General features: G+C 52.6%; 1 protein-coding gene across 3 annotated transcripts; it reads right to left on the reverse strand.

Moving 5' to 3' along the window:
* Positions 1 to 1,034: 1,034 nt before the first annotated feature.
* Positions 1,035 to 25,296, reverse strand: TK2 (thymidine kinase 2). Of its 3 annotated transcripts, XM_045191982.3 has the most exons (10): positions 25,140 to 25,296; positions 24,136 to 24,173; positions 20,344 to 20,418; positions 17,028 to 17,081; positions 15,261 to 15,350; positions 13,269 to 13,342; positions 6,975 to 7,063; positions 6,265 to 6,344; positions 3,270 to 3,350; positions 1,035 to 2,153 (listed from the first exon to the last, which is right to left on the reverse strand). In XM_045191982.3, exons 1-10 carry the CDS (start codon positions 25,252 to 25,254, stop codon positions 2,055 to 2,057), a joined length of 795 nt encoding a protein of 264 aa, XP_045047917.2. In that variant the 5' UTR covers positions 25,255 to 25,296; the 3' UTR covers positions 1,035 to 2,054. The 3 variants fall into 3 exon arrangements, with proteins under 3 accessions (XP_045047917.2, XP_045047918.1, XP_053772221.1); XM_045191983.2 differs by lacking the exon at positions 24,136 to 24,173 and having other exon boundaries at positions 25,140 to 25,293; XM_053916246.2 differs by lacking the exons at positions 20,344 to 20,418; positions 24,136 to 24,173 and having other exon boundaries at positions 25,140 to 25,217.
* Positions 25,297 to 25,605: the final 309 nt, after the last annotated feature.

Here is a 25,605-nt window from a genome sequence, read left to right on the forward strand (position 1 = left end):
TTAGCATGTCCCAGGACACCTGTGTTCCACGGACCCTGGTCTTGAAGGCGGAAAAGCCAAGAAATACAATGCAAGAAGGCAGCAGTAAATGCCGACACCCATTCTGGATTCCACAAGACTGGCGTTCTCGTAGCGCCTGTTTAATGGCAGCTTTTGTCAAGTTCACCATCTGACGGAAACCAGAGGAACACAGAGTTCGCTTGAGCGTCAGGGGAGCTGGGGGTGGGGGGAAGGATTGTTAGGGAAAGACAGCCACATGCAGGGGACCCTGGGGCCTCCGGAGTGCAATCCACGGCGCCAGGAGGGGTTACTTGACCCTCAGCAATGGAGGGCTGACATTTTCAACAGCTCGTCAGTTATTTTAATAACTAGAGCTCTTTTGGGTGGCCAAGGCCAAGGGGGATGAGCTTCCTCATTCCTCAGATGGATGAGCATTTGAAATGAGGTCCTGCCTCGGGCCCCAGGGCTCCAGGAGAAAGAGGTACAGATTCAACAGCATCCAGTAGACCGGTCTCAGAAACACCTGCTACCTGCTCCCAGAGTTGTAAGTACTTCCGTCCTTCCCCAGATCTGAAGGTGAGAGTCTGCGGGAGTCCCAGGAAGGGTCTCTGATTGACTGTTCTCGGCTAGGTGAGGGCTCAGGTGGAAATGAAAAGGGGCAAGAAGAGAAACTGAAAGGGGAAAAAGCAGCTGGGTGACATCATTTACCAGGGTCCACATCTAGTGAGGGTCCCCCAAGAGCCAAGCTGTGGGGACGCGTCGGACTGACGGTCTCTGCCCTCACGGGAGGTGTGCTGGGCTGAGGACATGGCAGGACTGGGCGGGCAGGCGGTGAGGGTGATAGGGAGTGGGGACAGAGGGAGGTGGGGCCTGGGACACTGCAGTGCAGAAGCCAGACCTGGTGATCCAGCCTGTGGGTGGCAACGCCCTTCTTGCCTTTCTCCCACCTCCAAGGAATCCAGCACAGGCATCAGAGCCACCTACACCCGCCCTGGACCACCCACCCACACACCTCCTTTTATGAGAAAGAAAAATACACTTCTAATTTTTTTAATCACCTGGTACGTGAAATATTTCTAAATGGTTCTAATCAGGTATTTTACATGTAAAATACAAAAGCGTAAATGTACATTGAAACTATTTCACTAAAGATGTTGATGAAAAGAAAATGTATATGCTTTTCAAGACATTCTTTAAATTGGTGAGAGTCAACGCAGCTGAGGCAGCTCCGGGGCGTACTGACTTTGTGCTCCACAGAACCCCGCCTCAGAATCCAGCAATGCCAACAGATCTGGACTGTTGCCGGCCTGGCTCGTCCTGTCCAGCGATTCAGGGATGCCGGCCCCTGCCGTGCTCCTCATGGCCATTCCCTCCAGTCTCTGGGGAGTGCCTCCCTCTGCTCCAAGAACTAGGCCCCGTGTCTGCTTTCTTCCTGCCCTGGCTCACAGCGGTGTTAATAACCGCTCTGTGGTCCTTGCTAAAACCATGAGAAAATGATGACATTTGCTCCATGAACTGCTGGCTCTCTGCACGCAGATGTGAGGGTCTCCAGCTGGGGGAGACGGGGCTTCCAGAAGGAAGGGGCATGAGAACATTTTTGGAATTACTTAAAGTCTGGATGATGCCAATTTCCTGGCTGTGTGACCTCAGGGAGTCCCTTAGCCTCTCTGAGCTTCAGCTCGCAACCCTGGGATATAAGACCACTACTTCGCCCTCCTGTGTGGTCTGAAGGGTGAGAGACCATGAGCCCAGCATGATGTCCGCTGGCCCTGCCTAAGGGCATAGTTAGAGGGACCCAGCAATAGGCAACCACCACGAGAGGTGCCAGGGGGCATGCAAGGCTGCAAACACTAAAGGGCATGACAAACCATTGGTCCCACTTGTCCTTTACCCTCTAGGGCCAGAAACCCAGGATACAAACACCGGCAAAGAGAAAAGACCATTAGGAAAACAACTCTGGCCAGACACAGCCCTCCCAAGAGAAGACTCTCCTCGTGGCTCCCAAGAGCGAACTTGGCAGCAGCAGGCTTTTTTCTGGCACGATCTTTCCCATCCTATGGACCGTATTTCCAATTCCCTGGAGTTAATATTCGGTCCCGGTTTCGTTCAAAGAGTTCTAACATTTTCTGCATGTTGTGGTCAGCCTCAATCACCTGGAAATTAAACACATGGTCACCGGGCTGCACTTGACTTCAGCATCATCTTCCCTTCCGAGGTGAGGAGACAGCTGGAGGCAGGCAGGAGGAGGCAGGGAGGGGAAGGTTAAAGCCAAACAGTGCCCAGTTCTAGGTCAATCTGCTTCTCAGCTACATTTTCACTCAAGACTCCACTATAATTGTCCCTGCAGCAAGCTCATGAGTGATTTCTTCTCATCATTTTATACCATCTAATTTCCTATAACAAGGGGGAAAATAGACTGTCCTTCTTTAAAAACCCACAATACTAACATCTCACTTTCTAGCAACCGCACTGCCCGGAAGAGCCATGAGGAAGTGTGAGCACAGCCCACAAAGAGGTGGTCCCCAAGTCCGCACACACGGCCCGCCCTCCGACCCCACGCTGCACACATTCCTAACAGTCTGAGGTAGCCACCCATCTGCCTGCCTGAAAGGATGCAGCAGCGGCAAATTCAAGCCCACGGGGACGGAGAAGCAAGGAGTCACGGATGGGGCAGACACAGCATTAGACAGCAATGGTGAATGTCGGCGGAGAAAGAAGGGTTACCACTAAAAGCAAAAACAGGGACTCAGAGACATCAGCAGTCTGGGGCAAACAGCCCCCACACCTCAGCACCTACTAAAGGTAGCACTGTGTGACAGCCCAGAACGGCGAATGATGTTCCTTCGGATGCCCTGAGCCACCCAGAAAAGGCGCGGTCAGGCTCTGGGCCTGCCATCCACTGTAGAAGGGACTGTCACGTTGGGAAGACCACCATCCCAAATGACTGAAACCAAAACCTAGGTCTAGAGGCTTCGCCCATCTAGAACATGTCTTCATTGATGATGCTGGATAAGTGGGATGCTACTGTGGTCACTGGTGTAACGACACCAAGGCAAATCACCTTCTCTCAGGTCTGTCCCAGGCACCCTGAGACTTAGACCAGAGTGGGAATTGTGAGAAAGAAAGAGACCCTTCCACCCTTCCTGCTTCCTTTTTCCACATCCTCGAGCTCTGAAGGATGCGGCCGTTCCCCAGACTGCAGAGTGGCCGACATTCCCCAGGTTACGCCTCCTTCTAGAAAAGTCTCCCACCTTGTCAGAAGGACTTACCAGAATAGGGGCCGCTACAGGGAAAGGGCTCCCTTTGATGAGCCACTCCTCATAGAGGTGGTGAATCGCATCCAGGTATTCCTGCCGGGAAACACAGAAACACGGGCTGGGGGAACGCGGAGGGCAGCAAGCGCGCCTCTCCCGCTCAGGATCTCAGGCAGGTGGGGTGAATGTCGATGACCGTGCATGGGGCAGTGGCTTGGACAAAGCAGCCCACAACAGCCCACCTGCCTCAGGTGGACTGTGATAAATGCAGCTGCTCACTCCAACAGCAGCCCCCGCCCCATCCCATCCCCCAGTGCATTCTGTTCCCACGCCCCCTCTCGTCTGGCTTCTCACATTTAACGCCACTTTTCTAGCAGCGGGACGCCAGTTCCTTTTGGGGAGGGTACTCCTGGCCACACCATGGCCAGGCATCCCAGCCCTGGGCAGCTGAACCTTTCCCTCCCACCAAGAAGAATGAGACCCTCCCTGGCCTAGGAGCCCCACTCCAACTGCTTCTACCCCACCAGACAACTTGTAACCTATGGGTCCTCTAGACCATAAAGACCACCTTTAGAAAGCCCAACAGGGTGGAACCCACCCGTGAAGAGGCCCAGACACACCCCTAAGCCACCGGTGCCTCCGCCCCAGGAAGGACTGGGAGGCGCACACTCTTCCACATGCAGGCCACGGTTCTCCTGGCCGCTTACCAATACCTCCTCCTCAAGCAGGATTTTCCTCCCAGCCCAGAAGCTCTCAGAGAACCCCACTGCCACTATTTCATCCACCACTGGGTTCTCTCTCAGCAGCAAGACAGGTTTGGCCTACAGGCCTTGTCAAAACTGCTAAGATAAGGCTTGGGGTGAACTCCAGACTTGGCGCTTCTTCAGAACATCCGGGCCACCTCACAGAGCAGCCTGCCCCATCACTGCCCGCACGGCCCGTCCCTGCTCCACTGCGCCCTTTCTCTGACCACGCCTGTCTCTGGATTTCAGAGGAGCTCAGAGCGAGGCCCGGGCCTTCTCACCTAGAGTCTACCTTGCTGAGGCCCAGGTAAACAAGGCTGGGCAGGTCTTGGGAGCTGGACAGGCCTCAGAGCCCCCAGTCCAGCCCATCCTGATCTCAGAGCCCCATGATATCCCAGTAGACACTTGCCCGGCCTCTGTACGCATCAGCGGTAGCTTCTCACATGGCGCATTCAGTTCAATATTAACTGAGAATCTCGTAGGTGCCAGGCCCTGGGACATATGCTGGGGATCAGAGGGAATGAGATCTAACCATAAAATGCACACAGTTTCCTGAGGGAGGGGGAACATGTAAATATGCTGGTCCAAAGGGCTGTGATCAGAGTAAGCCCAGGGGCTAGAGGAGCACGATGGAGGGAAGATCAGGGAAGGCTTCCTGGAGGTGACATCTGAGCTGAACTTGAAAGGCTTTTTAATCCACTATGCAAAAGCATATTTGACAGATGGCCAATAGGCATATGAAAAGATGCTCAACATCACTAATCATAAGAGAAATGCAAATAAAAACCACGATGAGATACCATCTCACATCAGTCAGAATGGCCATCATCAATAAATCAACAAACAACAAGTGCTGGCTAGCATGTGAAGAAAGGGGAACCCTTTTGCACTGTTGGTGTGGATGCAGACTGGTGCAGCCACTGTGGAAAGCAGTATGGAGATACCTCAAAAAATTAAAAATGGATCTGCCTTTTGACCCAGCTGTCCCACTTCTGGGAATATATCCAAAGGAACCCAAAACACTAACTCGAAAGAACATAAGCACCCCTATGTGCATTGCAACATTAGTTACAATCGCCGAGATATGGAGGCAGCCCAAGTGTCCATCAGTAGATGAGTGGATAAAACAATTATAGGGCATTTGCACAATGGAATTCTTCTCAGTCGTAAAAAAGAAGAGAATTTTACCCTTTGCGACAGTATGGGTGGACCTGAAGAGCATTATGCTACGTGAAATAAGCCAGTCAGAGAGAGAAAAACACCATTTGATTTCGCTCATATGTGGAATCTAACGAACAAACTGAACTAACAAGGAAAACAGAGACAGACTCTTAGATGGAGAGCAGGCTGACAGCTGTGGGGGAGGAGGTTAGCGGGCGGAAGGGTCGAGCAAAAAAGGACTCGAGGACCTGGACAACAACAGGGTGGTGACTGTGGGGGGAGGCAGGTGTAAGGGGACTCAATGGTAGTGGAAAAATATAAAGTAAAGATTATATATTTAAAAAATAAATTTTTTTTAAAGACATATTTGTGTAGCTCCACGGTGAGTGAGCGTGTGTGGGGTGAATGTGCAGAGCCACCACTAGCTCTTTATGGCCGCGGTGTAAAAGGCAGAGGGTGGGGGGAGATGCAGCCGTCATGCAGGACCTCGTTTGGCACGCTACCGAATGAAGACTTCACCCTGGACCAGGATGAGGCGCAGAAGGGCTTGGGGCTGGGCAACTGCGTGAGTGGTGCTCTGGGAACATCCCCCAAGCGGCCGTGTGGAGGCAGGTTTCGGAGGCAGGTGTGGGAGTGAGGGACCAGGGCAAGGAGAGCAGCCCAAGCTCGTTCTAGAGCCAACGTGGCCTTGAGCCAGACCCAGAAGGGGGAAGCAGTGACCAAACACCAGCAAGTGTCACTTCCGAGTCAGGCACTGCGCTGCAACTCTGGGGACGCGGCAGCGAGCAAGAGGACGCGTTCTGGAATGGATCCAGAGGGCACGAGGCAAGCTATCTTCAGGAGGTGGACCAGACAAGCCTGGTGAGGCCTGGGAAGGGACAGGGGATGGGTGCCAATGGCTGAGTCTGGGACAGAGGAGGTGAAGCAGATCTGGACACAATGGGACAAGGGGTCTCCAGCCACCGGGGAAGTCAGAGTTCACCCTCTGGCACGCTCAGTTCCTGCTTCTCTGTGACAACAGCATGATGATCTCACAGAGGGTGGAGCCAGGCTGGGAGGATGGCAGCTTCCAGTTCCTCTCTAATCAGGTTAAAGGGGGCTCTTACCAATGGAATGACCTTCTCCTCTTCCCTGCATCTCATCTTCAGCCTCTGATAACAGGTCTCAGGAGTGGTCCGGAGATAAACTGAGATTAAAAAAAAAAAAGTAGCTCTAATGATTTTTTTAAAAAGTGGCTCTAATGACTGTTCACGGCTTGGAAGTGAAAGGCAAGGAGAGAAGGAAGGCATGTGGGTGAGGCATGGCGAGAAACACCTGCCAGCATCCCTGAGCAGGACAGGCGCACCAGGGTCAGCCCACCACTCAGCCACCGACCAAGCCGCGTGACCTGACTGGCACCATGGCCCACATCCTGACTTTCGTGTCCTTCCCACGTCACGAGCCTCACGGGGTCACTAGGAGGCTGGATGAGGCTCCATAGGTAGACAGAGCCCAGCACAGGGCCCGGCACCCAGTGGGTCTTGGTTACTGTCCAGGTTTTATCACCTCCTCCCTCCGTACACACTAGACAACCCACCAAATCACGATGAGCTCAGGGGGACAGCATGAGGAACAAAGGCCAGGGTACTTCTCCAGGAGGGACCAGGAGCCCCCAAATTCAGTCTGCCCTTGGGGAAAGGGCTGAATTGATGTGGGGAAAGAACCACCAAGGGTAAGGGCCCGACCAGCCGCCCCTGCTGGTTGGTTACCCGCGCCAGCTCCTCCTCACTGGGCCCAGGGGAGGGAGGCCCGGGGGGAGGTAGGAGGGGCATCTCACCTATCAAATCCACAGACACGTTGATGTTCCTCACGATCCAGTCAAACCATTCCGACAGAACCACGTAGTCCACTTCGGGCATCTTCCCACTGCAGCAACAGGGGCAAGGGGTCCATTTACCCACAAGGAAGTTTCTGGGATACGCCACTCCCCGAAGGCCACTGGGGGAGGCTTTTGCTGAAAGGGCATTGCCAAGGGCACCAGGGTGTGATCCATAAACACCTCCGACTCCCCGCTGCCTGGGTTAGGGTGTGATGCGGCCAGTGTTACGGCACTGCCCGACGGGGCTCGAACTCCAAGGAGAGACCGGGGCTCCGAAGCCTGCCCCCTGAGAACAGGGACAGCGCTCAGGCTGGGGGCAGTGCGGCACGCCAATTTCACCTCTAGAAACGTATTCTGTGGAAATAATCATGAATACCTATGTAGCACTGTTTAAAATAAAGAAAAACTAAACATTGGTACGTGGATATAGCAAAAAAGCGTGCAGCTACTGGAAGATGATGCTGTGCAATCCTAACTGATGACACGGAAATGCCTGTGACCAAACGCTCACGGTTCAGGGAAACAGCAGGACACACAACTGTGCGTATAGTATGTATAGCATGACCAAATTTTCAAGAATATTCATCCACACATTTTGAAAAAAGACTGCAAAGAAAAACACCAAAATGTTAACAGTGCTTTTCTCTGACCTGTAGGACTATGGGAGACTTTCATTTGTATTTTCCAAAATTTAACAACATACTAGTTCTCAAATCCAGAGTGTGGGCAGGAGACTGCTACGTATTTAAAGGGTCAGCAGAAAGGAGAAACCTGGTGTCTCCTGGCTCCTGCGGGTCTCCTCTGCCTGAGAGGAGACAAACATACAGGTGAGAGAAGGAACGGCAGCAGCGGGGAGAAGCAAACCCCTCAACAGCTGGGTGACCCGCCAAGGCCCAGGAGAGGAATTCCCCCTTTAACACCTCCACCCATCCTGGATCCACTCAGAACTGGGTTTGGTGAGAGCAACTGCAAGGAGAGTGGAGGTACCCAAGCTGCTTTCAGCAGTGGGCACCCAGGCTGAGCTGAGTAAGGAAACGGAAGCCTGGTTTCCGTGATTCTGAGGGATGTCCAGCAGCGGGTGCTGTTTGATCCATTTTTGTGGTTTTTCCTCCTGGGAATTCCGCCCGGCTCCTTCTCTGTCTGCCCCCAGAATGACATCCCCAGCACCCCCACAAGCCACTGCTTTTCTCCCCACAGAACGCAGAGGACAGCGTGCTTCTCCACAGAAGACACAAAGGCCCAGCTCACCGACGGTGAGCTGAGAGGGGGTCACGGAGCCTTCCCTGATGGCTGTGTGGCAAACTCGAGGTCTCGGGTCCATGTAAGTCCTGTGACTGTTTGGCACAGTTTGCTGCCACCTGTGCCCTGAGGCCCAGAGAGCCCCCAGTTCCCACAGCACAAGTTGGAGCAGAAACCTCACACTCGAATGCCAGTTACTTTGCGTACATTGTTTTCTCTTGTTTTCATAAGACCTGGTGACGGAAAACTGAGGCCCAGAAGCCCAAGTCTGGCTGAGCAGGGATTCAAGCCCAGAGCTCCTGGGTCCCCAAACCTACAGCTTCTTCACTGCATCTCTTGTCCTCCCTGGTCTGTCCACGGAGGGGCTGCTCTGGACCACGTCCAGTGTCTCACAGCCTAAGCTCGGGAAACGCCACCGCTTTCAGACTCATACCCAGGCCGCAAGTCCCCCACCTGGACTAGAGAGGGGGAGTCCAAGGCCCAGGGCCAGTCACGGAGGTAGGAGGACCTGCTTGTGTTCCAAACTCAGGGTCTTAAAATAGTGTCCCTGACCACCAGCCCGGGTGAGTCAGCAGGTCACTCTCTCAGCTGGGCCCCCTCAGTTCCCTTACTTCTGCTCTCAGAGCACGCCAACCAGGCAATCGTGCAAAACCTTAGTGTTCAATCATTCAGCCCACGGGGCTGGGGCCATACATTCGCCTCTGTGGCCTCTTTTTAGCTGTGCGCCTTTCTCGCCACCTCCAGTCTTTCATTTTGGCACGGTTCCCACCTTTAGGGAGACAGCATAACCAAAATCTTCCTCTTCAGGGAGTCACATAACCCTCGCAGACCCCGGGTGGCCTAACTGCTCTTAGATTCTGCCCACCCCAAACTGGCAGAGAAGGGGCAGGGGGCTGGAAGAGGCAGCCTCTCTCAAGGAGAAGTGCTCACTTGTTCGAGGCTCAAAAGGCAAGACGACCCTCCAAGAAATTCTGCTTCGGGGGAGGCACAATTCCAGTATGTGGGCTATGCTGGGCCCCTGAACCCACAGCTGCAGACAGCAAGGCCAGGCCTGCCTTCCTCCCTCTGTCCAGCCCCCCAACCCCCGGATTCCAAAACAGGCAAGAGCTTTGAGAAAGAGAAGGCTCAACCCCAATGTCAAAGGGGCAGCAGCCACCCCCTCCTGCCTTGTGAAAAAGCTGTCCCCACACAAGCTCCCACGTGGGAGCTGACGCCCCACACACGCCATCTATGGTTCTAGGACGAGTCAAACTCCCCACAGGCAGGAACCAAAACAGTCACTTCTAGGCACAGGCCAAGGATCCAGCCAAACCCAGGTGGAAGCTACGTTTGGATTAGGCTCACAATGATGGTGATCTGTGTGGGGGGGGAGCAGAATGGTCTCAGAACATCTCCTTTCCCAACAGAGCTTCTCTGGGCGTGGCCCGCTGCCCGGAGGCAAGCCAGAGCTGGAAGGAGGGCGACCAGGAGGAACGCCCACAGCCCAGTCTTCCTTCTACTTGCCACTTCCTTTGAAGGTTAAAAACACCTTTTATTTTGCCTCCAGAAAGAAAACCTTTGGCCTATGGTTGCCCCAATCCTGACCGAGGAATAAGCCCAGAGACCCCGAAACAAAGTAACTCAACAAAACCCCCCACAACCAAAACCTGAGCCAACACACGTGAAATGAAGAAAGAGCAAGCACTGAGGAAACCGAGGAAATCCGGCACCGTGAAGCACTCTCACCGCCTGGCCCCGAAGACCACCTGCAGGGCGGGGATCTGGCTTTCAGGACCCCAGAGGCCCAGGGGACGCCCCAAGGAAGCCACAGAGACACAACTCCAGAGGGAAAGGGCTGGACACTGAAACATGGGCTCCTTGAAGGCCACCTGGCTGCTGGCTTCTTCTGAGGCCATGCCCCTGCAAGTATGACACCACCCAGCAGGATGGTGGCCTCCCCAGGTTAGAAATGCAGGCTCTTGGGCCCCACCCCCCGCTCAGCGAAGCAGCATCTGCACTTTAACCTGATGCACAGGAATCTGTGGGAGATGCTGCCTGTAAGGAGGCAGAGGCCTGACTCCCCTGACCCAGCACTTTGGGGGTCCAATGGGCCTGATGCCTCTGGTCTTAGCAATGGGAGAAACTTGAATGTCTCTCCTCAGTCACTGCCACACAGCAGGTGCAGGACAGCTCCCCCAGCCAGCTTCCTGCCCAGTCAGGAAGCAGCACTGGCTTCCCCATCCCATCTCAGTTCCTGATCTGCCAACCAGGGTCAACAGCACCTGCTGAGGGCTGTGTGGAAGGCTCAAAGGGGGAGGAACAGAAACAAAGAAACAGACGACAATGTAGCTCCTACCCACAGGCCCACTGCTCCGCTCCCAAGCACTTGAGAAAATGCCCCAATTTCAGGGAACACAGATAAACTGGCCCAGAGCACAGGCAAATCACCTCCCCTAGGAAGGCGCTTCTCAGCGCCCCTCCCCTAGGTTCTCTGCTCCCAAACTTGGGGACTCAAGTATATGGCTAAAGCAGGGGGTACTCGAAGCCACATGCTAAGCATGATGTTTGTTACAGATACAAACTGAAGGAAGAGCACATGACGGACCAGAATGCAAAATTCAGTGACCTTCTAACATAAAAGAGGAGACTTCAAAGACATCTCCAGTTTGTTAGCGGCCCATTCGGGGCCGCAGGGGCCGGAGGACAAGTGGGGAGTTGGCCACCTGTGTGGTATTTTCTCTGCCCTCGGAGGGCTGGCAGTGAAAGGGTTTGAGGAGTACAGCCTTCTCCCGCCTCCCTAAAACCAAAGGGGGGTATGGCCTGGCTCCCCCCGGTGCCTGGTGCTCCCAGGAGCCTCTGGGGCACCTGAGCCACACGCCAACCAACAGCCTCTGACTTCATCAAGTGGCACCAGAGCTGGGTCTTGAGGCTCCAACACGGTATTTAGGGGGATCCATATCCTCCGGGGCTGTATGAACTTAAAAGCAGTAGAGCCCAAGAACAGAAACAAGGACACTACATTTCTCCACAGTTCTTTGTCCCACGGAAACCCTAACCACCGATGCCAGACTTTCGGTGGGGGGGCCAGGGAGGAATAGATACGCATGAATTACCAGGACAGTGAAACAGATCGAAAGGACTGAAAGCTGCAGTCTTTCCCCACAGAACAGCCCAGGGCAAGGCCCGTGTGCTATGGGCCAGCAGCCTGGACCACAGCCGCCTAGACCAGGAAATGCAGAACCACCATCAGAAGTACATCATAATGAAGGACTATCAGTGCGAGTAACCAAAGCCCACGGACATCACCTAAAACTGACCCGCGACAAACACAGATAAGGGGCTCCTGGGGAAATTCATCAGGCACTGGGCAACCTATGGGGTGGCGGGCTTAACTGGCAAACTTCACGAAGACCAAGGACCTGCATAAGGTCACAGGACCTAAACCAGGCAACTGTTCCAAAGGCTCTCCTCCAGACGCGGACGACAGGAAGTAGAGACAACAGGGGCTCTGTGTGAGATTTGGTCATGCTCACAAAGGGCAAGCCCCAGAGCCGGGATGAAACCCAGGTCCCCCCATCTCCTAGTCCCTGACCCCAGAACATGGCTCTAATGCTCAGACTGGGTGGGGACAGAGCCTTTTGTCCTAGGGCCACACAGGCTGAAGCTTATGCTCCATGGAAGCTCACAGCCCATGGGAGAAGCCTTTCTGTGGCCCCGTGAAGGAAAGGGTGTGAAAGAGGCTGGAGACCAAAGAACAGCCACAGGTCTCATCACTCAACAAGACAGCGGTTGACAAGTATCGAGCAGGTGCCAGCTCTATGCTGGGTCCCAGCTAGGCAAGAAAAGCGGATGTGGTCCCTGGCCTCAAGGGGCTTATGCAACAGTGGGGTGGGGGACACGCAACAGACAATCAAACAAATAGACACATACTAAGTGAATCCACATGAACCTGCCACTTTTGCAGGTCAGGTATTAAGAATTTCATATGGTTCAATCAACAGACAGTAGTGATTAAGAATAACAAGGGGCTTGCGCTACCTACTATCTGGACGGGGTGGGTGGGGAGGGCCAGGAGAGGGGACATTTAGGAGACAGCTGCAAACGCGAAGGAATGGGGATCCAGCACGTACACGGTGGAAGGCAGGTATCGACCAGCTCTGCAAGGGAGCGACAGCAGCATCCCAAAGCTGAAAGCAGGAAAAAGCAGTAATGTGGGGGCGGGCAAGGAGAAGGGGACCAGCCACACAGCTGACAAGAAGGGAAGAAGCTGACGCTTCAGGCCCCAGCCTGCAGCCCGTTTCCCCAAGACCCTAAAAATATGCAGCCACGTGAGCACAGAACGGAGGGCCCCACGCCTTTCAGGCCTCAGCACTGTGGGCCACCAGAAGTCCCCTCCAACTATGTCAACGTGACAGCATCTGCGCCCACGAGGGCAAAAGACGGTTTTGAGTGAAAACCACAGCAAATATCACGCACACTGCGCTACACTGATTGGTCTCGTGGCGCCAAATCTTCACCTCCCGACGCCCTCCTACTTTGGCGTGGAACCCACGAGAGCACCGCCCCCCCCTCAGACTGGGTCAGCTTTGGCCAATGGGATGCTAGCAAATGTGAAGCTGAGGGCCCTGAAAAAGCAACCGTGTGTTTCTGCTGGAGCCGCTGCCTTCCACCATCACCATGAGAAGCGAGTGCCCGGGTCAGCTGGCAGGTCCCAGAAGGAGGATGAGAGGCAAGAGAAAGAGAAGTGAGCCACCTTGTCACCCCTGTCAGGGCCACCCCAGACCAGCCGACCCCAGACATATCATGGAGCCCGACCAAGGTCGGCAGAGCCGCCTGGCCCACCCTCCGACGTGACTGAGGAGTCAGTGCAGAAAGCTATCTGCCACTGAGGTTTCGTGGCGGTTACACAGCACTCCTGTGGCAACAGAGAAGTGACGCAGCACAGCAGGCACCCAGTGCCTGTCATCTGGATAAACAAGTCCCCGTTTCCTTTTGAAGAATTTAGTAAAATATCAACTGTGCAAGCTACCGTACCTTCTGTACAGGTTTTCTACAAAAACGTATCTTGCGCTGTGAATCGACCGCTCCATCAACCGTACAGCTGATGTCTAAAAGAAAACAAAAAGTGACTCACTAACGCAGGAAAAGAGGAGGCGGCCACCCGTGCTCCCCCTGGCGGTGGTCTGTGCTGACTACAAGCCTCTAACTCGAGACTCACCAGCCCGGACCCTCCCCACACCCTGAGGCTCGGGGGCCAGCGCAGTGATGCTGGTAAGCCTCACCTGGATTGTGCGTCTGGGGAAGTGCTAGAAAAACTTGCTAGTAATGCTATCCAGCAAAGCAGTGTCAAGTGCAAAGTATGGTGATTACTACAGACCTCAAATGAGCGACTGTGCTAAGCAAAGCGATCTGAGTGCCTAAGGTAGAGCCCAGAGAGGACTGGGGCTCATGTGGCGTTACGGGAACTATGCCACCAGTGCCTGGGGGTCTGGTTTTCGGGAGCCCCACAGGGATGCTTTCTCACAGGGCTGGGTGGGGATCACTGCAGCCGTGGGAAACTGGGGAGGACTGTGCCCGGGAAGGAGGACGGCGCTGAAATCAGCCCTCTGTGGCAGGGTGCTCACGCCCCCCACAGATGACCGTTCCCTCTGTCCACAGTGTCCCACTGGGAAGCAGGGGGGCCCTGACCCTCGATGCCACATGGGCAATCACTGCTCTCACTCAGCATGGCACCCATGCACCCACAGCACCCGTGGGGCCTGCACCAGCAAATCAGGGGCAGGTTCAAAAGCATAACCCAGGAATCTCCTGACTCTCTCTCCCCCCGGGTGTCTATCTGTCCATCCATCTTCCCTTCTGCTTTTCCATCCTCTCGTTACTTATCACTCCCCACTGCCCATCTTTATCTAGCTCCCCATCCATCCATTTCTCTCTCTGCTCATCCTTCCAAGTCTGTCCATCTCTCTTTCTCTGTCTGCTTCCTTCATGGTAGGTGCAATTATATTCAGACATAATAGATAGATTTCAGGTTTGCGAGTGACTGCCCACTCAGGAAAAGTAGGGTGCTCACCAGTAGGAAAAGGGGAAACATGCCAACCTCACAACCTCTAAACTGAATCATTTTGACTGACATTTGGGGAGACAGAAATTCATATGGTTCTGCTCCTATCTTTCCATTTTTTAAGACACATATTTGTAGAAGAATGATAGCTATAGTTGTAAATGCTCAACCCTTGATCAAACCACCCAGCCACGTGGCTGTGTCAACATCACTGGCTGTACAGATCTCCTTGGAGAGCCTCCAAAGCTGGTTTCCTAGGTTGCACTTGTGACTTTGAACCACAGTTGCCCATCAGGATCTCCTCAGCCAGCCTTTCTTCTGAGAGACTCTGCCTCTACTCCCATCCCCACTGACGGAAGGGGCATAGGCAGCCTGTTTGTGCTCCATGATCTTCCCAACACCTGAGTGGCCCAGGGCTAGACACCTGACCCAAGCTGAGCCAATCGGGTTCTTTCTGTCAAGAATTTGAATCAAGAGCCAGCCCTTGGGACGGTTAGAGAGTGACACCCAGACATGGAACGGACAAAGCAGGCATTAAAACCGCCGGCAGAGCCTGACAAAACACAGACTGCTGGGCCTCATCACCAGCATTTCTGAGTCAGCAGGTCCGGGGTGGGGCCAGAAAATGTGCCTTTCTGACAAGTTCCCAGGTGCCGCTGCCGCTCCTGGTCCAGGGACCGCAGTTTGAGGAGAACTGAGTTAAATGGTGTTGAGCCTGGTCACGGTTGGGTCACGAAGACTCGGGCTCACAGTGGTTATCACAGCAAGTCCGTGACCAGCTGAGGCTGGTGGGTGGGGGTCCTCAGAGAGCTGCAGGAACGGAGACATTGGCCCAAGACAGAGAAGGCTACGCAGCGCTGAAGGCCCAGCGACGCCTCCTTGTGAGGGTTCCCCAAACTGGCAATCACATACCCCTCATTCAAGGAAAATGTTAAGAAGGCTAAAACCAAGCATCGGAAAGGTACCTGAGGACAGGTGTGCTGTTCCAGCATGGTGAGCTGAACGTACGTCTGCAGCGTGAGGCCCCATCGGCGGGCATCATGGTACATCAGACCCTGCGGAAGGGAAACGCAGCGCCTTCGCTCAAAGAGCTCTACTACAGAACCCTGGGCACGCGGGTCAGACAGCCATCTGACAAAACCTGTGCGGGGCTGAACTGGGGCCAGGCATAAACCAGCGTGGTCACGGGGCTCTGAGGATGGAGCAGAGACAGACACTGGAGCACTTACGGCACAGCCTAGTAACAGCTGTAATGGGCGCCAGTGTAAAGTCCCCAGGGAACATTCATTCAGACACTCAGTAAATGTTCCTTGAGCCCCTGGAGTCTGTTCTCCACCCAGCAGCCAAAGTAAGCCCCTTCAACCTCAATCAGTTCTTGTCACGCCCCTGCTCATGACCTTCCGGTGACTTCCCACTGCACCCAGGATGAAATCCACAGCCCTTACCAAGGCCCACAGCGCACTAGACAATCTCCTCCATCTTCCGTCGTCCCCTACCATTCTTCCGCTAGCTCAGTGAACTTCCACTACACAAGCCTCCTTAGTGCCCCCCAACACCCGAGCACAACCCCGCCTCAGGGCCTTTGCATGTGCTGTGTCCTCTGTCTGAATGCTCTTCCTCCAGATGTGTGCACTGCTCACTCCTGCACGATGTTCAGGTCTCTGCTCAAATGTCACCTAATTAGAGACACCTTCCCCAGCTTTCCTGTCTCAACTAGAAGCCCCACCCACCACACTCTACTGCCTGGAGATACAAAACACGTGCCGCTCCAGACTCCACTTGCTAATAGCCTTACTCTGCTCTCTTCCTCATTTTTTATTTTTTATTTCTTTCTTGGTGCTAACCAATGAAACTCCATCTCTGCATTGAAAACTGCAGGCTCCTAACTGAGGGTAAAAGAAAAATCTCAGAAAGGTTAGGAGACGCACCCCCTCTTGTCTGATGGCTACAGAGACAAACATCCTTCTGCATCAGAAAGCCAATTCAGACAGAGCCAGTTCAGAATTGAGACTTTTCACAAAACTACCATTCGTAATCTTCCGTCCAGAGTGGAAACTTGTGTAAAAATATCTGATTCTATTATACTTTGTATTATGAAACTGTCACTGGAAACGCTCTTTGTACGAAGGATCCCCAGACTTCTGAGACTGGGACTGTGTCCTGTGAAATGTCACGGCCCCAGTTGTCCTGCTCAGTAATCCAGCCCCAGCCGCTCCCTGTCTCCTAGAGAAGGAGAATGTTTCTGAGGCACTTCTGTTTTGCCCAAAGAGGAGGACTGGCTTTCCATCTTCTCTCTCATGCACAGGGGTGAACACTCTTTCATGTCTCTGGGATTCTTTACTCAAAGACTCTGAGAGTTTCTTCCTTATTAAAATAATATCTTTGTTTACTTGCTTTAGATTTCTTCATAGCTCCAATCACTACCCGCCGTATCACACATGTAATCATCTTCTGTCTTCCCACACTGGAGTATTAGGGCCAGGAGAGCGGGAGTGGGCAACGATCACTGGCTGAATGACGGAACGAGGGCCTACTAAATGCTGGGCAGTGTGCTAGGTCCTAGCAAACAACAGTGAGCCAAATTAGATGTAAGATCACTGACGGGAGGTCCTCCTCCAACCCAGCTAAGAGCGAGGAGATGCCTGGGCAGGGGGCAGGCTCAGGCACAGGCACCGCCATTCCCAGGCACTTAAGAGGAAGCTGGTGGTTCACGCAGGAGACAGCACACTCACCAGAGGATTATGGCCACGGACACTTCTCCACTTGGACACGGGCTCCGGGCACACCTGCAAGGCAAGACAACATCAAAGGGCTGCTGTCCCTCAGCTCTGAGCTCTACGAAAGCATCTGCATGTCGTGGGGGGCTGGGGGAGGGAGAGTCAAAATCCAAGCACTCAGGATGAGCCAGAATAGCTGAGCAGCCCTCCACATGGGGCCACAGCTCCACCTACACACGGCTTCTTCTTGTGACATCCAGAAACGGCACAAGAACAACTCTACCCATCCCTATAGGCTAGTGCAAGCAAAGGCCACCTCCCTGGCTGCCGTGGGAGCTCCCCGAGGGACAAGCAGGTTCTCTCAATCCCTCCTGTGTGGGCTCCAGCCCAGCCCTTACTGCCATCATGTCCAGCTGGGCAGGGGTTGAGGAAAGCCAAGAGAAAAGCTAACTGGGGCACTTCGGGTTGTGACTTGAAGCCCAGCTCCTCTGCCTGGGACTCTCCCATGACCTTGGCAGCCTGTTCTGCCTCCATCCTCTCTCTGATCGCTGCACTGGGCACAGTGACACCTAAGGGTCCTGTTTCTTTAGTACACTCCCTAGACAGCTAGGCAGGTGTGTACTGGAATGGATTTGAGTGGTGTTCTTGAGGCCAAGATTTTAAGAGTACCCTAATCCATCTGGAGACCTTCAGGTGCATGTGAGCAGCCACCAGAGGTCATAAGAGACCAAAGGAAAGCAATGAACAAGACTGATGAAGAGTAACCTCCCCCAACTCTTTACACTTCTGTGCCTTCGCTCATGTTATTCCTTCTGCCCAGTATGCCTATCCCAACACATTTCACATCAACTTCCATTCCATGGAAAACTCCTACACATCCTTCAAAATCCAGTTCAAATATCCCTTCCTCTGTGAACCATTCACTGCCCCTCCCAACCCTCCTCTCCTTCTTCTGGGTCTTCAGCACTCCATTCCTGTCCCCTGAGTGGCACTTGCTGCACCACTCAGACCAGGCCTTGGCCCTCCCTCTGTGGCACTGTGCCTCGACACGCATTTGCCGAGTGCCCACGATGCCAGGTGCCATGGTAGGTGCCAAGGAGAGCAAGCGCAAAACCACCCAGGCCTGCCTTCATGGAACTTTAAACTGACTGGAGGAAGCAGATAATCACAGAGATCCACATACATTTTCAAGCCTGAGAAGAAATATAAAACAGGGACAGAGGGGACAGAAGAACCTACACCAGGGAGGATAACCTAGTTGGGGAGGTCAGAGAGCATTGAGCTGAGATCGGAAGGCTGAGTGGTTTTCCTCCAACAAAGGTCTTCATACCTTAGAAGAACCAGACAAGAACGGGGCCCCTGGAGCCAGACAGCTGGCTCCACCACTAGCCATGTGAGCCCGGCCAAGCAATTTAACCTCACTGAGCCTCCATTCCCTGCTCTGCAGCGGAGGTAATAATGGTACCTATCTTACGGGGACTACTTCCTAGAGATGGAATCAGTTAGGTAATAGAACGGAGCCTCCACACAGATCCTGGCACGTGGCCGCATCCACGTTAGATGTTAACTGTGACTGCTGTTACTATCGTGGGTGGTCATTGGCGCCAAGGTCTCCAGGGAGAATACAGGTACAGTCGGCCTTTGAACAACATGGGTTTGGACTGCGTGGGTCCGCTGGTACACAGATTTTTTTTCAATAAATACCTACAGTGTTTTCAATCTGTGGTTGGAAGTCTACAGATATGGAGGGTTGAGCTGTGCCATTTTATACAGGGGAACTGAGCACCTTGCAGCTTTGGTATCCATGGGTGGGGGTCCTGGAACCAATTCCCCACAGATACCAAGGTAGTTACGTTTTGGGGCTGTCAAACGTTACACAGAATTTTGGACTGCACAGGGTCAGCACCCCAACCCCCGTGTTGTTCAAGGGACAACTACACTTCTAAATCACCAACAGGAGTCACGTCGCTCAGACAGGTGCATCAGGAGTGCCCAAGACGCCCACTTCCCTAGGTCTGGCGATTCACCGGGAGGCCGAACGGGACACAGTGTATAATCGCATTCAGAGCTAAGGTTTATTATAGGATGACGATACAAAGCAAAATCAGCAAAGGGGAAAAGGGGATGGAGCGAAGTGCGGAGAAAAAACCAGGCACGCACTTCCAAGGGGCCTTTCCCAAGGTCATCACACAGGACACACTCGACCCCCCAGCAGCGAACTGTGACAACATGTGCGAAATGCTGTCTGCCAGGGAAGCGGGCTGAGCCTGAGAGGCCAGGGCTTTTATCGGGGCTCGCTCACGTAGACGGCCTCTGTCTGCCACACGGAGGAAAATTCCGGACTCCTTGGAATAAATCAGGTGTCCAGCAGAAACCATACTGTGCGCCCAGTTCAAACACAGGGAGCCATACCTGTCAGCTAGGAAGTGGGGGGAACTCCCCCAAAGTCCAAGTTCCCACACGCCAACCTAGGGCTGACCTTGAAACTAGCCTCTCGAAGGACAGCAGTCTCGGGCCTGTATGTTAACTCCTTTCTGCACAGCAGGACGTGAACACAAGCAAGACAGGGGCTAAATAACGTTTGCCATTTTTATCAAATCATATATATGTCTGATGGAAGTAAAAACAGGAAAGGAGGAAAGCAAATGACTCTGAAGGCATGGAAATTGTAGCATATGCAATAACAAAAAAAGCCATAAACAGAAAATATTACACCAGTGAAATCTACCAAGCCAAAGGGTCCGGGGAGGGTCTTGGTGTGGAGGTTATTCTTAAACAAGTGTGAGCTTATTTTTAGTGACTGGGCTGTAGATAAACCAGAAATTATGTTAACTGACTATGGACAGCGACAGTCCCTGACACCTCAGATGCACCACTGTGCCATTCCAGCCATTCTAAATAGTCTGATTTCCTTCACGTGTAAACTCCCCCTGACCAGACGGGGCGGGAGGGGGGAGCTCTGCACCTGCACTGCCCGGCACCCACGCGCAGCTATCACAAAGCCGAAACAGAACTAGTCCAAGCTGAGCTATGCTGTGAATATAAAACACAGTCCCGACTTCAAAGACTTAATATGAAAATCAGAATGGAGAATACCTCACTGACGATTTTTATATTGATCACCTGTTGACATGATACCATCTGGAGTATATTATGTCAAATAAAAGGCTCTTTTGGGGGTTTTTAGCAAGGCTATTAGAAATTTTACATTCCGTGGGTGGCTCACATTTATGGCTCGCATTCCATTTCTACTGGACAGGGCTGACCCACACCCCCGTGAATTACTCTGTCAAGCTTACAGGTTCCTTCAAACCTGCTGTGCGGGCCGTACCTCGATGTCTGTTGTGTTGGAGAAGAACTCCAGGCAGGTCGTCTTCCCGCTGGCAATATTGCCCTCGATACAGATCTAACAAAAGACAGATGCATGTTAGAGCCAGAAATCAAGCATCTGCGGGAGTAACAGGGAAGGATTTCTAGAGAGGGGCTCAGGGAAGGAGCACAACTGGTTCAGTCCAAGACTTCAATGTGGACACAAAAAATCCCTCCACAGGCAAGGTCCCACCATTACTAACAAACACCCTGCCCTCCCCTCCACTGGCAGGCTCCTGGCCCTCCCTGGTGGCCACCAGACCGCTGCCCTCCAGGACAGGCCGCCCTTATGTCAACCCCTGGACCACAGGGGTTGTCCTCAGCTACCCTAGCTCTGCCCTTCCCCAGCTCACCCCATCACACTGTTAGATTTCAGGCCTACATGTCCTGCTTTCTTAACTTCTAATGGCTTTGAGATTAGAAAGCATGTACACGTTCTCTAGAACCTAACTCACAACGCGACGCTTCGTGCAGAAAAGTGTGCTCAGTCCTGGACGGGAAGGTACTGGCACAGGAGAGAAGGGCTTGGTTGAGTACATCGTTGCAAGCCAGGCCCTAAGAGGGGTAACATACACCATCACCACACCTGACCTCACCAGAACCTGCGAAGTGGTCCTAACATTTTCACAGAGAGAAAATTGAGGCTTGAAGAAGGGAGTGAAGCAGGGAGGACGGCCTGAACCTACACACTGCTCACACTAACTGCCCTGGGGCAGAGAAGTGTCACAGCACTAAAGGGAAGGGCCACAGAGAGCCATCTGGGGTTCATCTATACCCACGACCAAGGACACTCCTACAAGTACCTTATTGTGGAAGAAAGCATTCAAGGCAATAGTTTTCAGTCTTGAATATATGCTAGGATCCCCTGGGAGCTTTTAAAAATCTATACAAGGAAGCCACAACCCACTGATCACAGCACAATCTCTCAGGTGGGACTCAGGCCCAAAGTTTTCCAGGGAATTTCAATGTGCAGAAAGGCCGAGCATCACTGGTCCATAGATGCCCTGCTTCAGAAGCACCAGAGGAATACCCAGACCCTCTGAATCAGACTCTGGGGTGGGACCCTCATACCTGCTGCCCAGCAATTCTGACAAGGCTCTGCTCCGCCTGGCATCACCAGTGACTTTGGTTCCAGCAGATCACAAGAGCAAATGGGCAGTTCCGCATAAGACAAACTGGCCCTTGAGAACACCTCTGAGATGTCCCTGGGGCACAGAGAGTCAGAGGATGACCCATTCTGCGGCACAGTGACCTCAACGCTCAGGCTGGAGGCTCCCAGAGAAATGTGGGCCGTTTAGGTGACTTGCCCAAGATACCAGGCCTAGCAGGAGAAAGCGCTGGAACTCATACCCAGGCAGGGCAGACGCCTCCTCATGACCCCAGTGGAGCCTCAGTCACACCCGACATAAAATGTGAGGTCACGAGTTGCCCCACCTCCCATAAACTCTGTCCGTGGGCTGTGAAGGTTTCCCCCGGCCTCGGCCCTGACAGGTATCCAGGAGAGCTGGACAGTCATACTTCCAACAGCTGCCACGCCACCCTCCAATCCCAGCTCCCTGCCAGCTCACTCCTTTGGAACGCAAAACCATCACATGAACCCAAGGGAGTGCACAACGGGGAGAATCCCATTAGGGCACTAGCAGACTTGACTTTTCATTGTTGTTCCTTAAAGGAAACAACTCCTCTTCCTAAATATTTAAAAAGAGCTCGACCAAGCGTCATTCTGCACAGACTTTGTTTCTTTCCCATTCACTATGAGGAACATGCTTCTCAGACGAGAACTGCTTTGAGAAATACTTGTTTCAATTCCCACCATGAAATCCTAAAAGCTGGTAAACCTAAGGCCTTCGATTAATAACTGGTTTTCCCGGTAGAACAGGCAAAGCATGAAGAATCTCACAAAATTCCCCCGTCAGAGAGGGGAAAAAAGAGGAGCCAAGCAAAGGAGGTCTTTAATTTTTCTTAAAAGTAGTATCTAAATCTGTTATAAGAGGGCCTGCCCATTGAAGAAAACAGAAAAAATTCATGAAGTGGAGAATACCACCTACATGCCACTACTCAGAGAGAAACATCTTTGCATTTCAGCACGTTTCAGGCAAGCGCTATTTCTATACACCTTTCTCATCTTTGATAGACTTCCGACTGCCCATCGGAGGCCTATTGGGTGCCAACCCCTGTCCTGACACCCACGAAAAACGCTCAAGCGTGAGGATGGGAGGAACGTAACAGGAGATGACGGGAAAGGGTGTTCACCACACCATGGGAGCACGTGGCCGGCCTGGCCCACCTCTCTGCTGTGCCCGAGTGCACCTCCACGTTCCTCGTCCATTACACCTTGATTCCAGCTTCCTGGCGGTTATAATGAAAACTGCAATGCACCACCTGGGCTTATTTTTAAGTAACAATATGGAACCTTTCCTGAAAATAAAAGTTAAGCGTTCTCACAGTAGGAAATATTGCAAACAAAAAGAAAAAAATAAAAAGCACTCATAATTCCAGAGATAACCGCCACGCAGATGTTCAGTCAGAACCAAGCTCTCAGGAGGCAAACAGGCTCCGGGTTCCAAAGCTCCGCGAGAACCAAAATATACGGGGTCCGGCACAAATGACTCCCCTTTTGTTATTACAGAACCTTTTATCACAAAATCATAAGCATGCAATTCTATAACATAACAATATTACACTCAAGCACACCATATTGTTTTAGGTGAAATGTTCAAATTAAAACTATAAATTATTACAACCATATTATTACCCTACCAGCCACACTGGAGCAGGCCTTACTTCCGCAGGACCCTGTACATGTACTGTCCAATTAAAGACCCTGAGAAACAGTCAGTGAAAAGGAAGCTTGCCCAACAGTCCAACAACTGGTAAACAGACAGTGGGGTGCATCCACACAATGGAATACTATGTGGCAATAAAAAGGAGTGAAGTATTAACATATGCTACAAGGTGGGTGCATCTCACAAACATGCTAAGCGAAAGAAGCTAGACCCAAAAGACCAAATGCTATATGATTCCATTTTACAGGAAATACTCAGAAAAAGCAAATCCAAGGACAGGAAGTAGATTAGCAGTTGCCAGAGGCTGAGGGAGTGACTGCAAATGGACGGGAGGTTTCTCTTCCTAGTGATAGAAATGTTCCAAAATTAGACTGTAGTGATGTTGCACAACTCTGTAAATTTACCAAAATTCACTCAATTGTACACTTAAAATGAATGAATTTGAGGGTATCTAAATTAAGTTCAATAAAGCTGTTTAAAAAAAAAAAGTTTGATTTAACATGCAAAGAACTAAGGGAAGACTCCTCACCCCCCAAATACTCTCTCCCTCTCATTCAAATCCACTGTTAATACTCCCCAATTTTCCCTTAATTGGACTGACAATTTCTGCAACAACTTGTAGTATTTCTTTCCTGCTTTTTTCCTATGGAAAGTTTACATACATATTATTTCATTTGAATCATACTTCATATGTTTTTCTCCTTTTTTAAAATCCCTTATGTAATGAGTATCTTTCCAGGTCACTAAACATTTTTCAAAAACATGATTCTGAATGGGTGAATAATAGTCCATCATAAAAGATATCCCGCGGCCTCCGGGGAGGGAAGCTGAGGCCCAGGAATAGACAAACGTCCCTGTCCCTGGAGATCCTCTGGTATTTCTGCTTTTTTTACTGTGTGAATATTCCTTCACTCTCCTCCTCAAAAAGAAACTTCTCTATGGAAAGTGCACATAAAAGAGGGACTTACCACTGACTTTTTCTCTTTCTCATTTTCTTTATCCTTATCTACAGAAGAAAGCAAATCAATGTTTAAACTCAGTTTTAAGTGAATCACTTTTCTGTCTCCTGATTTGCTAACCCACCACAAAAACAGTAATTTTTATGCCTGCTCCTTGACCTAAAAATGTTTCCCATGGACCCGTGGGACCTTCCATGGGTGGACAGAGGCAGACCCACTACAGCCGTCGGTCTGCCTCTGTGAGACGCTGCGCAACTGCTGCCCGGGTCCTGTTGGCACGACCCGGCCCCAGCTGTGCGCAGCTTTTTTCACTTAGGATATTACACTTTCCATCTGCCACACGTTTTACATCTGTGATCCAGCAAGTGGAAAACGCAGAGTGGCCTCCACCCACAGTGCATCTGTAAGAGTTGGCGGTGGTCTTGGGTTTCGGCCCAGGGCTCAGGTTTCTCCTCTAGACCCAAGGCTGATAGCAAGTCCCACCCACCTCACAGGTGGCTCTAGGGTGCTACCCAACAGCCCAAGGCCAAAGAAGCTGGCTGTAGCAGTGGTTCCCGTCTGCGAAGGGGAGGGCCTCCACCAGCTGTGGGAGAGGGCACCCAGCCTAAACCCCCCACCACTCGTTGGGGGGCTGTTTATCTGCAGCTCCCAGCCTCCATCTCCCCTTAGGCCAAAAGAATCAGACCAGGAGATGGACGGGGGCAGGAGTAGCCCCCACCCACGGGGAGTGGGGTTCTTTCTGCTCTTTAGAGGGCTCCCTAACTCTGAACAAGAGACGGGCCCGGAGCCCCAAAGCCTCACCGGCTCGCTGCGGGCTTGTATCTGGCGCCCGCGGCAGCAGCCGTCCCCGCCCCTTCCCGTCGCCACCAGGAGTAATTCCCCCACACTTCCGAGGAGGCGCTTAGGGGTCTGGCGGGTCCCAGGAGCTCTGGGAGGGGAGTGGGGCAGAGGCAGCTGAACGCTAAGGCATAAGCCGCATCGGTTGCCAGCAAGGTGGTACCCAGAGACGTTACCTTGAGGCCAGGCCCGGCGCTGCACCCCTCGCAGCCCGCGACCCCAGGCGGGGCTCCCGGGGCCCTCCCCGAGCAGTGTCCGGGCCGCCCAGCACCGCAGCGGCCGCAAAAGCATGGCCCGGCGGACGGATCCGGCTGGTCCACGCTTCCTTCCGGTGCGAGTTAGCGCGACTCCGCGGGATCAGCCGCTGGGCTGGCCAGATTCTATGCGCCGCCTCCATTCTCGCGTGGGCCTCGGAAGGGCGCCTGCTGGGGCTGGGCTCTTAAAGAGACCCGGTAGCATTTCACCTCATCTCAGACTGGGAAAATAATTCAAGGTGAGGGCCTCGCTAATTTTAGCCAGGAAGTCTTCCCACTAACGGGATCCTGGCAGAATTAACCCATGACTTGGCAAGACTGGAGGATGGATGGCCAATAATAACAGCACTGGTCAATAATTATTGAAGATTACTTAATTGAGCACCTG

This window comes from Desmodus rotundus, chromosome 12 (assembly GCF_022682495.2).
Source record: "Desmodus rotundus isolate HL8 chromosome 12, HLdesRot8A.1, whole genome shotgun sequence".
NCBI classification, from domain to species: Eukaryota; Metazoa; Chordata; class Mammalia; order Chiroptera; family Phyllostomidae; genus Desmodus; species Desmodus rotundus.